At 55.6% G+C, this 12122-nt stretch overlaps 1 protein-coding gene across 1 annotated transcript in view; it reads left to right on the top strand.

Moving 5' to 3' along the window:
• Positions 1-1129: 1129 nt before the first annotated feature.
• Positions 1130-12122, top strand: part of ASMT (acetylserotonin O-methyltransferase) — a 20922-nt gene continuing 9929 nt past the window's right edge. Inside the window, exons 1-5 of the mRNA XM_055123604.1 lie at positions 1130-1201; positions 3117-3291; positions 8547-8676; positions 8873-8941; positions 10402-10520. Coding sequence (XP_054979579.1) covers positions 1130-1201; positions 3117-3291; positions 8547-8676; positions 8873-8941; positions 10402-10520 — 565 coding nt within the window. The remainder of the gene's footprint in view (positions 1202-3116; positions 3292-8546; positions 8677-8872; positions 8942-10401; positions 10521-12122) is intronic.

The following is a 12122-nucleotide window of genomic DNA, read 5'->3' as shown; positions in this document are numbered from 1 at the left end:
CGCGCGCTCTGTCCAGCCCCCGCCGCTGGCCGGGGTCGCTTCCATCCAGTCAAGGTTAGCGTGTGTGATTTTTTCTAAGAAGCTGTTTTGCTAAATTATTTTTACTTGGAAAGTTTCCGACCGCAAAAGGAAAAAAGTTGTTAAAAACATTTTATAATCGTTTGCTTCTTCAAACGAGCCTCCGCAAGAAAAAAAAGATAGACACACAAAAAAAAACTAAAGAGAGACTTTCTTTATCTGTGACTTTTTTTTTTTTTGGCGTTGGGAAAGATGGTGTTTATTCCAGGTTGCATTTTTATGGTGAAATAAATTCCTTTTCCAATGAGCCTTGGGGCTTGGTGGGTCTGTGTGTGTGTGTGTGTCTGTGTGTGTCCATGTACATAGAGATGTATCCATGTGCGCGCTAGCCTCGGTCCTCCTAGCAGGGGTGTGGGGTGGAGAGGCGGGAAGGACCCTCCCCGGGGGCCCCAGAGGGAACCGGACGTCCATGCCCCTAAAAGACACCTGCGTGTCCGCACTCTGCACCCTGGGGACGGGCCCGCCCTGGGACACGGGGTGCAGGGGAGGGGCTGGGAGGGGGTGCGTCCTGCAGGAGGGGGCCTCCCCCTAGCCCCAGCGTCCACCCCCAGGACCCGGGAGAAGCCCCAGACCCAGAGGAGAAGCCCCCCGGCAGACGGAGGCAGAGACGGGAGGGACACAGCCCCCCGTGTGCCCAGGGGTGCCGGAGCCCCCGGGATGCTGGAGAGGCTGGAAGGACCCTCCCCTGGACACCTCGGGGAGGCAGGCGGCCCTGGAGGGCAGAGTCCTGGGGTCCAGTCCTGGGCAGGTGGATGAATGTCTCGGTGTCCGAGTGTGTGTGTGTGTGTGTGTGTGTGTGTGTGTGTGTGTGTGAGTTGCCCCGACATGTGGATTCACAGACACACTTGGCAATGGTGCGTGTCTGGGGCCGGCTGGGAGGAAGGGCGGGCGGGGGGTCCCCAGGGGCCGTGGCGAGTGTCCCCAGAATCTCTGAGTCATGCCCTCAATCAGGCTGATGGAAGATTCTGGAATAATCCGCTTGGGCTCGCCGGGGGGCCAGGGGCTCGGGCCTCAGCCTGCACCCCGGGGCAGTGGCGGGCAGTGGGGCAGGATGGCCGCTGAGGAGCTGGACACGGGCTACGGGGTCCTGAGCGACTACGCCCACGGCTTCATGGTGTCCCAGGTAGGGCACCCCCCCCCCCGGGGACCTCTGCGGGCGCCAGGCGGGGGAGGGGGGGAACGGGCTCTGGCGTTGGGGGTCTCCCTGGGCCCAGCCCGGGACCTTACGGGCACAGACTCTGGGCTCTGGGAGCTTGTCTGGCAGAGATGATGGGGAAGCCTCCAGGTATGGGGTGTGCCTCTGTGTGTGTGTGTGTGTGTGTGTGTGTGTGTGTGTGTGAGTGACTTCATGTGAGTTGGTGTGTGTGTGAGTGTGTGTGTGTGTATGTGCCTGTGTTGGTGTGCATGTGTGAATGTGAGCAATGTATGTGTGTGTGAATGTGTCTGTGACTGTTAGTGGGAGTTTGTGCAGGTGTTGCATGGGTGTGGCTGTCAGCGTGAGTGTGTGTGTGAGTGTGTGACTGTTAGTGGGAGTTTGGGTGTGCAAGTGTATGTGTGACTATGTTAGCGTGAATGTGTGTGCACTGTATGTGTGTGTGAATGTGTCTGTGACTGATGGTGGGAGTTTGTGCAAGTGTTGTATGTGTCTGTGTGACTATGTTAGCGTGAAGGTGTGTGAGTGTATGTGTTGTGCAAGTGTATATGTCTGCAAGTGTGTATATATTTGTGTATGTCTACGAGTGTGTATGTGTCTGTATGACTTAGCATGAAAGTGTTCATGTATGTGTGTGTGTGCAAGTATGTATATGTGTATGTCTGTGTATGAGTGTATGACTTAGTGTGAATGTGTATCAGTGTGTGTTCGAGTGTATGTCTGTGTATGTGTGTTAGTGTGTGCATGGGTGCATGTGTGTATGTGCATGTGCAAGTGTGTATGTGCCTGTAAGTGTATGTATGTGTGTATGTGTTTGGGTGCGTATGTGTCTGTGACTATCTCAGTCAGTGTGAGTTTGTTCATATATGTGTGAGTGTATGTGTATGCAAGTGTGTCTATGAGTGTATGAGTTTGTGTGTGCAAGTGTACATGTATGTGTGTACGTGTGTATGAGTGTGTGCGAGTGTGGGTGTATGTGAGTATGTGTGCGCTGTATGTGTGAGTGTATGTGTCCGTGAGTGTGTGTGTATGTGTGTGAGTGCGTGTGTGTGCATGTGCCTGAGGGTAGGACAGTGCGAGGAGAGACCCCAGTGGCTGAGGGCCCCCCTGGGATGTAGCCCCACAGGTTCCACCCCCGGCAAAGCACCTCTCCCCCCGCCCCCCCATCGCACGGTCCAGTCCTGGAGGCCGGGTGCCCTGGGGACCCCCAAGCCGCCCCCAGTCCCGAGACCCTCTCAGGCCCAGCCAGTGCCCCCCGCGGGCCAGTCCCCCCCCAGCCGGGACGGGTCCTGGTCCCCGAGACCCCCCCAAAATAAAATCTAAAATGCGTTCAAGTGGAGGGGCCGGAGCGATAGCCCAGCGGGGAGGGTGTTGGCCTGGCACGCGGCCGACCTGGGTTTGATTCCCGGCATCCCATAGGGTCCCCCGAGCCCCGCCCGTTTAGTGAAAGTCACCGCAGGCCCTTGGGATGCCGAGCTGAAAATTAACGAGCAGTCAGTCAATCATCATCATCATCAATAAATAAATTGATGATCAGTCCATCAGCAAAAGCGGGTTTGCGAATGGGCGTGCAGGATGCATCTTCCCGATGGTGTCCACTGGGGACCCCCAGCTGGGGTGGGGGGGACCTTGGAGGGACCTTCTCGTGCCAGGGACGAAACCGAGACCCCCGTAACACGCAAGCAGGTGCTCTACCCATTGGGCCACCTTTCCGGCCCCCTGGTGGATGCTTTTGTGCAGCCATACATGCTCGCCTGCCCAGTGCTCCCCAGCCCCCACCGCCTCCCCTCAGGGTTGGAAACGGACTTTCCTGAGCAGGGGGGTGGGGCCCAGGGGTGGTGTCCGGCGCCAAGGGACTGGACGCTGTGTCCCTCTCTCCCGCCAGGTTCTCTTCGCTGCCTGTGACTTGGGCGTCTTCGACCTCCTGGCCGAGGCGCCGGAGCCCCTGGACGCGGCCACTGTGGCGGCACGCCTGGGCACCAGCGCCCGCGGCACGGGGCCCCTGCTGGACACCTGCGTGTCCCTGAGGCTGCTGGCCGTGCAGACGAGGGGCGGAGTGGGTAAGGGCGCTGCCTCCCGTCCCTCCGGGCCACGTGGCCCAGGGCTGGCTCCGGGTCCTGGGCACACGCCCGGCTCTGCATCTTGTTGGACAACCTGCCACGCTCGGGGCGGGGGGCGGGTCTTACAGGCTTTCGTGATATCACTGGCCGTTCTCCAGACCTTATGACATCATCGCCATCGCGATGACATCATCACAGTAACATCATGGTGCTGATTCCACAGTGATGACATCATCACGGTGACATCATCACGGTGCTGACGCCATCACGATGACATCATCACAGCAACATAATCTCAGTGCTGACACCATCACGATGCCATCATCACAGTGACATCATCACGGTGCTGACGCCATCACGGTGACATCATCACAGTGACGTCATCACGGTGCTGATGCCATCATGGTGACATCATCACAGTAACATCACGGTGCTGATGCCATCGCAGTGACATCATCACAGTAACATCATCACAGTGCTGACGCCATCACAGTGACATCATCATAGTGACATCATCATAGTGCTGAGGCCATCACGGTGACATCACAGCAACATCACGGTGCTGACGCCATCACGGTGACACCATCACAGTAACATCATCACGGTGCTGATGCCATCACGGTGACATCCTCACAGTAACATCACTGCTGATGCCATCACAATGACATCATCACAGTAACATCACGGTTCTGATGCCATCACGGTGACATCATCACAGTAACATCACTGCTGATGCCATCACGGTGACATCATCACAGTAACACCATCACAGTAACATCATCACAGTAACATCCTCACAGTAACATCATCACGGTGCTGATGCCATCACGGTGACATCATCACAGTAACATCACGGTGCTGATGCCATCATGGTGGCATCATCACAGTAACATCATGGTGCTGATGCCATCACGGTGACATCATCACAGTGACATCATCACAGTGCTGATGCCATCATGATGACATCATCCCCCCTTGATTGAACCACCGTGGGTTGACAAAGTTGTCTCCGATGATTCATCACGGGCATGCGATATTCCAACCCCGGTCCCATCCCCACGGTCCCCGTCCCCCCACCTCTGTCCCCGTTTCCCCAGCTCCGCCCCCCTGCCCCGCCGAGGGCCTGCCCCTGAAAGCAAGCTCACCGTCACGTACTTCACACGGCTAATGGGGACAATGAGAAAATATGCAGTGACAGGAAACTTGCGAAAGTCGTGAGCACTATCGCACTCACACCCCGCGGGCAGCTCAGTCCTTGTCCGGGGGCGTGTCCCGCTAGCTGCCGTTCCCTGCACGTTCTGTGTGAGTGTTGTCTCTGAGGGGAGCTTAGTCCCCTCCTGTGTCACATTCCCCTCCCGGGGGTCAGTGCTGGGGAGCTTGCAGACGCTGCATGGAGGTCGTCCTGTCTTTCTTTCTTTCTTTCTTTCTTTCTTTCTTTCTTTCTTTCTTTCTTTCTTTCTTTCTTTCTTTCTTTCTTTCTTTCTTTCTTTCTTTCTTTCTTTCTTTCTTTCTCTTCCATTCCTCCCTCCCTTTTTCCTTCTCTTTCTCCCTCCTTCCCTCCCTCCTTCCTTCCTTCTTTCTTTCCTTCCTTTCTCTGTCTAGATTTCTTTCTCTTTCTTTCTTTCTTTCTTTCTTTCTTTCTTTCTTTCTTTCTTTCTTTCTTTCTTTCTTTCTTTCTTTCTTTCTTTTCTTTCTTTCTCTTCCTTCCTTCTTTTCCATTCCTCCCTCCCTTTTTCCTTCTCTTCCTCCCTCCTTCCCTCCCTCCTTCCTTCTTTCTTTCCTTCCTCCTTCCTTTCTCTCTGTCTAGATTTCTTTTTCTTTCTTTCTTTCTTTCTTTCTTTCTTTCTTTCTTTCTTTCTTTCTTTCTTTCTTTCTTTCTTTCTTTCTTTCTTTCTTCCTCTTCCTTCCTTCTTTTCCATTCCTCCCTCCCTTTTTCCTTCTCTTCCTCCCTCCTTCCCTCCCTCTTTCCTTCCTCCTTCCTTTCTCTCTGTCTAGATTTCTTTCTCTCTCTCTTTCTTTCTTTCTTTCTTTCTTTCTTTCTTTCTTTCTTTCTTTCTTTCTTTCTTTCTTTCTTTCTTTCTTTCTTCCTTTCTTTCCTTAAATTTATTTTGGAATTTCATTTTTCTCGAGCTGTTTGCAGGAACTGATTGCGTTCAATATCCCAACACCAACCCCTCCGCCGTGACACTTTTCCCATCGTCTTTGAGAGACTCTGCCCTTTGGTTGGCACATCCTCTTTGCCTAACATCATCACTGTGACATCTTTTAAATCTCTCGCAAATAGCATATGACGTCATCTTCTAAGGCGTTTTAGCGTTTCTGGGCTGGGGTTGGGCGGTTTCCAGACCTTACTTGCCAGAGAGCATCATGACATCATCTTTTAAAGCGCTTTCAGCGCTTCTGTGACGGGATTGGTCGCTTTCCAGGCCTCATTTGCATAATAGCATTATGACATCATCTTTCACGCCCCCTGTATTGGCTGGTGCTATCTGGTTGGTCGTCTTCTAGGCCTCATTTGCATAATAGCATTATGACATCATCTTCCACGCCCCCTGTATCGGCTGGTGCTACCTGGTTGGTCGTCTTCCAGGCCTCATTTGCATAATAGCATTATTATATCATCTTTCACGCACCTGTATCGGCTGGTGCTACCTGATTGGTCGCTTTCCAGGCCTCATTTGCATAATAGCATTATGACATCATCTTTTATGCACCTGTATCGGCTGGTGCTATATGACTGGTCGTCTTCCAGGCCTCATTTGCATAACGACTTATGCTGGTGTCATCTTTCCACCCCCCCAACCCGCCTAAGGCGCACCTGCGAGTCTTGATTGGCTGTCTCGGCCACCCTCATTTGCATACGCAAGCAGATTGGTTGTTCTGCTCCTACGTGCTCTTGGGGGGTGTAACCAATGGGAGAGCCGGCTCACCTAAGGGGGCGGGGCATGTCAACCCAGATCATAGCTAGTGGCCATGGTCACACCTGGTGGTGACCTTGGTGATGTCAGGTGACCTGTGATGTAAAGACCCTCTTGGGCTCCGAGTTGCCCACCCCATACACCCTGTGCGAGGACCCAGAGAGGCTGGCCCAGCCCTCTACACCCTGTATGGTCAGTGTATGAAGGGGCGGTCACTACATAGAGGGCTGGTCACTGTATAGATGGTCATTATACAGAGGCCGGTCACTGTATGGACAGAGGGTCACTATATAGAGGGATAGTCACTGTGTGGAGAGGTGGTCACTATATAAAGGACTAGTCACTGGACACTTGGTCACTATATAGAGGGCTACTCACTGTATGGACAGAGGGTCACTATATAGAGGGCTGGTCACTACATGGACAGGTGGTCACTACATAGAGGGCTGGTCACTGTATAGATGGTCACTATACAGAGGGCCGGTCACTGTATGGACAGAGGGTCACTTTATAGAGAGATGGTCACTGTGCAGAGAGGTGGTCACTATATAGAGGGATGGTCACTGTATAGATGGTCACTATACAGAGGGCCGGTCACTGTATGGACAGAGGGTCACTATATAGAGAGCTGGTCACTGTGCGGAGAGGTGGTCACTATATAAAGGGATGGTCAGTGTATGGAGAGGTGGTCACTATATAAAGGACTAGTGACTGGACACTTGGTCACTATATAGAGGGCTACTCACTTTATGGACAGAGGGTCACTATATAGAGAGCTGGTCACTGTGCGGAGAGGTGGTCACTATATAGAGGGATGGTCAGTGTATGGAGAGGTGGTCACTATATAAAGGACTAGTGACCGAATGGACACTTGGTCACTATATAGAGGGATGGTCAGTGTATGGAGAGGTGGTCACTATATAAAGGACTACTGACCGAATGGACACTTGGTCACTATATAGAGGGCTACTCACTGTATGGACAGAGGGTCACTATATAGAGGGCTGGTCACTACATGGACAGGTGGTCACTATATAGAGGGCTGGTCACTACATGGACAGGTGGTCACTATATAGATGGCCGGTCACTGTATGGAGAGGTGGTCACTACATAGAGGGATGGGCACTGTATGGAGAGGTGGTCACTATATAGAGGGCCAGTTGCTGTATGGAGAGGTGGTCACTATATAGAGGACTGGTCACTGTATGGACAGGTGGTCACTATATAGAGGGCCGGTCACTGTATGGACAGGTGGTCACCATATAGAGGGCCGGTCACTGTATGGACAGGTGGTCACCATATAGAGGGCCGGTCACTGTATGGACAGGTGGTCACTATATAGAGGACTGGTCACTGCATGGAGAGGTGATCACTATATAGAGAAGTCACTGTATGGAGAGCTGGTCACTATATTGAGGACTGGTCACTGTATGGAGAGCTGGTCACTATATAGAGGACTGGTCACTGCATGGAGAGGTGGTCACTATATAGAGAACGTCACTGTATGGAGAGCTGGTCACTAGAGGACTGGTCACTGTATGGAAAGCTGATCACTATATAGAGAACGTCACTGCATGGAGAGCTGGTCACTATATAGAGGACTGGTCACTGTATGGAGAGGTGGTCACTATATCGAGCCATGGTCACTGCATGGAGAGGTGGTCACTATATAGAGGACTGGTCACTGCATGGAGAGCTGGTCACTATATAGAGGACTGGTCACTGCATGGAGAGGTGGTCACTATATAGAGAACGTCACTGTATGGAGAGCTGGTCACTAGAGGACTGGTCACTGTATGGAAAGCTGATCACTATATAGAGAACGTCACTGCATGGAGAGCTGGTCACTATATAGAGGACTGGTCACTGTATGGAGAGGTGGTCACTATATCGAGCCATGGTCACTGCATGGAGAGGTGGTCACTATATAGAGGACTGGTCACTGCATGGAGAGCTGGTCACTATATAGAGGACTGGTCACTGCATGGAGAGCTGGTCACTATATAGAGAAGTCACTGTATGGAGGGCCCGGTCAGTGTAGGGAGGGCCGGTCACTGTATGGAGTCACGGTCAGTGCCCACCTTCCACGCCCCGCAGTGGACACCTCATGCCGTGGACACTGGACTCTAGCTCCGTGGCGAGCCTACAAACCCTGCCCAGTCCCTGGGCACCTCGGCCGGAGTCCACCCCACGCCAGCAGGAGCCCTGGTCTGCAGAAGGACGTGGCCAGGTGTCCACCCTCATGGTGTCGCTGCCTCTGATGACCACTTGTGTGGTCACAGCGGGGTGGAGCCCGGGGACCCCGACCCCTCACATCTTGTCTGTCCATCCCTGCAGCCGTGTACAGCAATGGCCAGCTGGCCAGCACCTACCTGGTCAGCGGCAGCCCGCAGGGCCAGCTGCACATGCTCCGGTACCTGGGCAGCACCGTCTACCCCTGCTGGACTCACCTGGCGGACGCTGTGAGGTGGGTGGGCTGAGCCCTGAGCCCCCTCCTCGGGGGTCTGGCGATGGGCGGGTGGACGGTCCCCCCTGGGAGCTGGTCCTGCTGGACATGGGTGTCCAGGGCAGCCTCCAATTCGTGCTGGGTCTTTGGCCATTCTGGGGGTGTTGACCAAGGGCCGGGGAGACTTGGGGGATGGACACTGTCCCTCTGTTTGCAGGGAAGGCAGGAACCAGTACCACCGGGCGTTTGGCGTGGCCGCTGACCAGCTCTTCTCGGCCATCTACAGGCACGTCCACTCTGGGGGCAGAGACCGCCCGGCTTCCTCGTGCCTGGGCGCGGCAACAGAAGGGAGCACTGAGCATGGAGTCCTGTCCACCACCCCAGAGAGGGACCCGGAGGCTGTCCCCCTCCTGCCATGCAGGACACAGTGTCCAGGACTCAGGCGAGAGAGAGGAGACGGACACTGTCCAGGCCCCTTCCTGGGTCCTTCCCTGAATCCAGGGGCCCCCAGGGATGCCCCGTCCATGGCCCTGAAGAATCTCCTCAGGGGGGCAGGCAAGGGTCCTGTGGCAGGAACTCAGGAGCCCGCCCGCCCCGCCCATTCCCTTCCCTTCCTCCTTCCTTTCTTCCCTTCCTTTCCCTTCCCTTCCCCTTCTTCCTTCCTTTGTTCCTCCTTCCCGCTTCCTTCATTTCTTTATTCCCTTCCCTTCTCTTTCCTTCTTCTTTCCCTTTCTTCTGTCCTTCCTTTATCCCTCCCTCCCTCTCTCCATTCCTCCCTTCCCTCCTTCGCCTCCTTCTCTCCTTCCTTCCTTCCTTCCTTCCTTCCTTCCTTCCTTCCTTCCTTCCTTCCTTCCTTCCTTCTTTCCTTCCTTCATTCCTTCCTTCCTTCTTTCCTTTCTTCTTTCCTTCCTTCCTTCCTTCCTTCCTTCCTTCCTTCCTTCCTTCCTTCCTTCCTTCCTTCTTTCCTTCCTTCCTTCCTTCCTTCCTTCCTTCCTTCCTCCCTCCCTCCCTCCCTCCTTCCCTCCCTCCCTCCCTCCCTCCCTCCTCCCTTCCCTCCTTTCCTCCTTCCTTCCTTCCTTCCTTCCTTCCTTCCTTCCTTCCTTCCTTCCTTCCTTCCTTCCTTCCTTCCTTCCTATCTTTCTTCCTTCCTTCCTTTTTTCCTTCCTCCTTCCTTCCTTTCTTCCTCCCTTTCCTCCTTCCTTCCTTCCTTCTTTTCTTCCTTCCTATCTTCCTTCCTTCCCTCCTTCCTTCCCTCCTTCCCTCCTTCCTTCCTTCCTTCCTTCCTTCCTTCCCTCCTTCCTTCCCTCCTTCCCTCCTTCCTTCCTTCCTTCCTTCCTTCCTTCCTTCCTTCCCTCCTTCCTTCCCTCCTTCCCTCCTTCCTTCCTTCCTTCCTTCCTTCCTTCCTTCCTTCCTTCCTTCCTTCCTTCCTTCCTTCCTTCCTTCCTTCCTTCCTTCCCTCCTTCCCTCCTTCCCTCCTTCCTTCCTTCCTTCCTTCCTTCCTTCCTTCCTTCCTTCCTTCCTTCCTTCCTTCCTTCCCTCCTTCCCTCGTTCCTTCCTTCCTTCCTCCCTTCCTCCCTCCCTCCCTCCCTCCTTCCTCCTCCCCCCTCCCCTCTGTCAGGCACCCTCTAGGGATCTGGTGGCAGGTCCTGGGGGTCCCTCCCACCCCCAAGTCCCTGGCGCCCCCCGTGGGTGTGGGCCAGGTCTGGCCTGCAGGGCTGAGTCTGACTCCTGTCCCGGTGCTCGCAGGAGTGCGTCTGAGCGTGTGTGCTTCATGCGTGGCCTGCAGGAGGTGTGGGCTGTGCACGGCCCCCGTGTGCTCTCGGCCTTCGACCTCGCGCCCTTCCGGACCGTGTGTGACCTGGGAGGTGAGGCCGCTCACTGGACAGCCCGGGGGGGGGGGGGCGGGAAGAGGGGGAGGGGGAGGGGGAGGAGGGCGAGGGGGAGGGGGGGCGGGGAGTCCCTCTCGCCACAGCCCCTCCCCCGTAGCCGGGCTCTAGGGTGGCCGCTGCCCGCCTGACCCAGCCCTGCTCCTCTCCCCGCCCCCAGCCTTGGGCTCTGCGGTCAGACACGGGGCTCAGTGTCCAGATGTGGGGGGTCAGTGTCCAGAGCTAGGGGCATTCCAGAGGTAGGGGTCTCTATGGCCAGCCTCTAGATATGGGGTCAAGTGTCCAGCTGGGGGGTCAAGTGTCCAGCTAGGGGGTCACTGTCCAGCTGTGGGGTCAAGTGTCCAGCTGTGGGGTCACTGTCCAGCTGTGGGGTCAAGTGTCCAGCTGGGTGGGTCAAGTGTCCAGCTCGGGGGTCAGTGTCCAGCTGTGGGGTCAAGTGTGCAGCTGGGTGGGTCAAGTGTCCAGCTCGGGGGTCAGTGTCCAGCTGTGCGGTCAAGTGTCCAGCTGTGGGGTTACTGTCCAGCTGTGGGGTCAAGTGTCCAGATGTGCAGTCAGAGTCCAGCTGGGGGGTCAGTGTCCAGATGTGGGGTCAAGTGTCCAGCTGTGGGGTCACGTGTCCAGCTGTGGGGTCAAGTGTCCAGCTGGGTGGGTCACCTGTCCAGCTGGGGGGTCAGTGTCCAGCTGTGGGGTCAAGTGTCCAGCTGGGGGGGTCAAGTGTCCAGCTCGGGGGTCAGTGTCCAGCTGTGGGGTCAAGTGTGCAGCTGGGTGGGTCAAGTGTCCAGCTCGGGGGTCAGTGTCCAGCTGTGCGGTCAAGTGTCCAGCTGTGGGGTTACTGTCCAGCTGGGGGGTCAGTGTCCAGATGTGGGGTCAAGTGTCCAGCTGTGGGGTCACGTGTCCAGCTGTGGGGTCAAGTGTCCAGCTGGGTGGGTCACCTGTCCAGCTGGGGGTTCACTGTCCAGCTGTGGGGTCAAGTGTCCAGCTGGGGGTTCAGTGTCCAGATGTGAGGGTCTCTGTGGCCAGCTCTGGGGTCAGTGTCCAGCTCTGGGGTCAGTATTCACCTCTGGGGTCACTGTCCAGATGTGTGGGGGGGGGTCTCTAGGACCTTGGGGTCAGTGTCCCACATGGGGCCAGTGTCCAGTGTGGGGTCAGTGTCCAGCTTGGGGGTGGTCAGTGTTCAGCTGGGATGTCAGTGTCCAGATGTGGGGGTCTCCATGGTCAGTTTTGGGTCAGTGTCCAGCCGTGGGGTCAGTGCCCAGCTGTGGGGTCAGTGCCCAACTGTGGGTTCAGTGTCCAGCTGTAGGTTCAGTGTCCAGTTGTGGCTCAATGTCCAGGTGTGGGGTCAGCCCAGGTATTGGGGTCTCGATGGCCAGTTGTGGGGCCAGTGTCCAGCTGGGGGGTCAGTGTCCAGCAATGGGGCCAGTGTCCAGCTGTGGGGTGAGTGTCCAGCTGGGGCAGTGTCTGTCCAACAGTGGGGCCAGTGTCCAGCTGTGGGGTGAGTGTCCAGCTGGGGGCTCAGTGTCCAGCTGTGGGGTCAGTGCCCAGCTGTGGGGCCAGTGTCCAGCTGTGGGGTCTGAGCCCAGC

Source organism: Sorex araneus, unplaced genomic scaffold (assembly GCF_027595985.1).
Source record: "Sorex araneus isolate mSorAra2 unplaced genomic scaffold, mSorAra2.pri scaffold_167, whole genome shotgun sequence".
NCBI lineage: Eukaryota > Metazoa > Chordata > Mammalia > Eulipotyphla > Soricidae > Sorex > Sorex araneus.
This window is presented reverse-complemented; position numbering and strand designations above follow the sequence as displayed.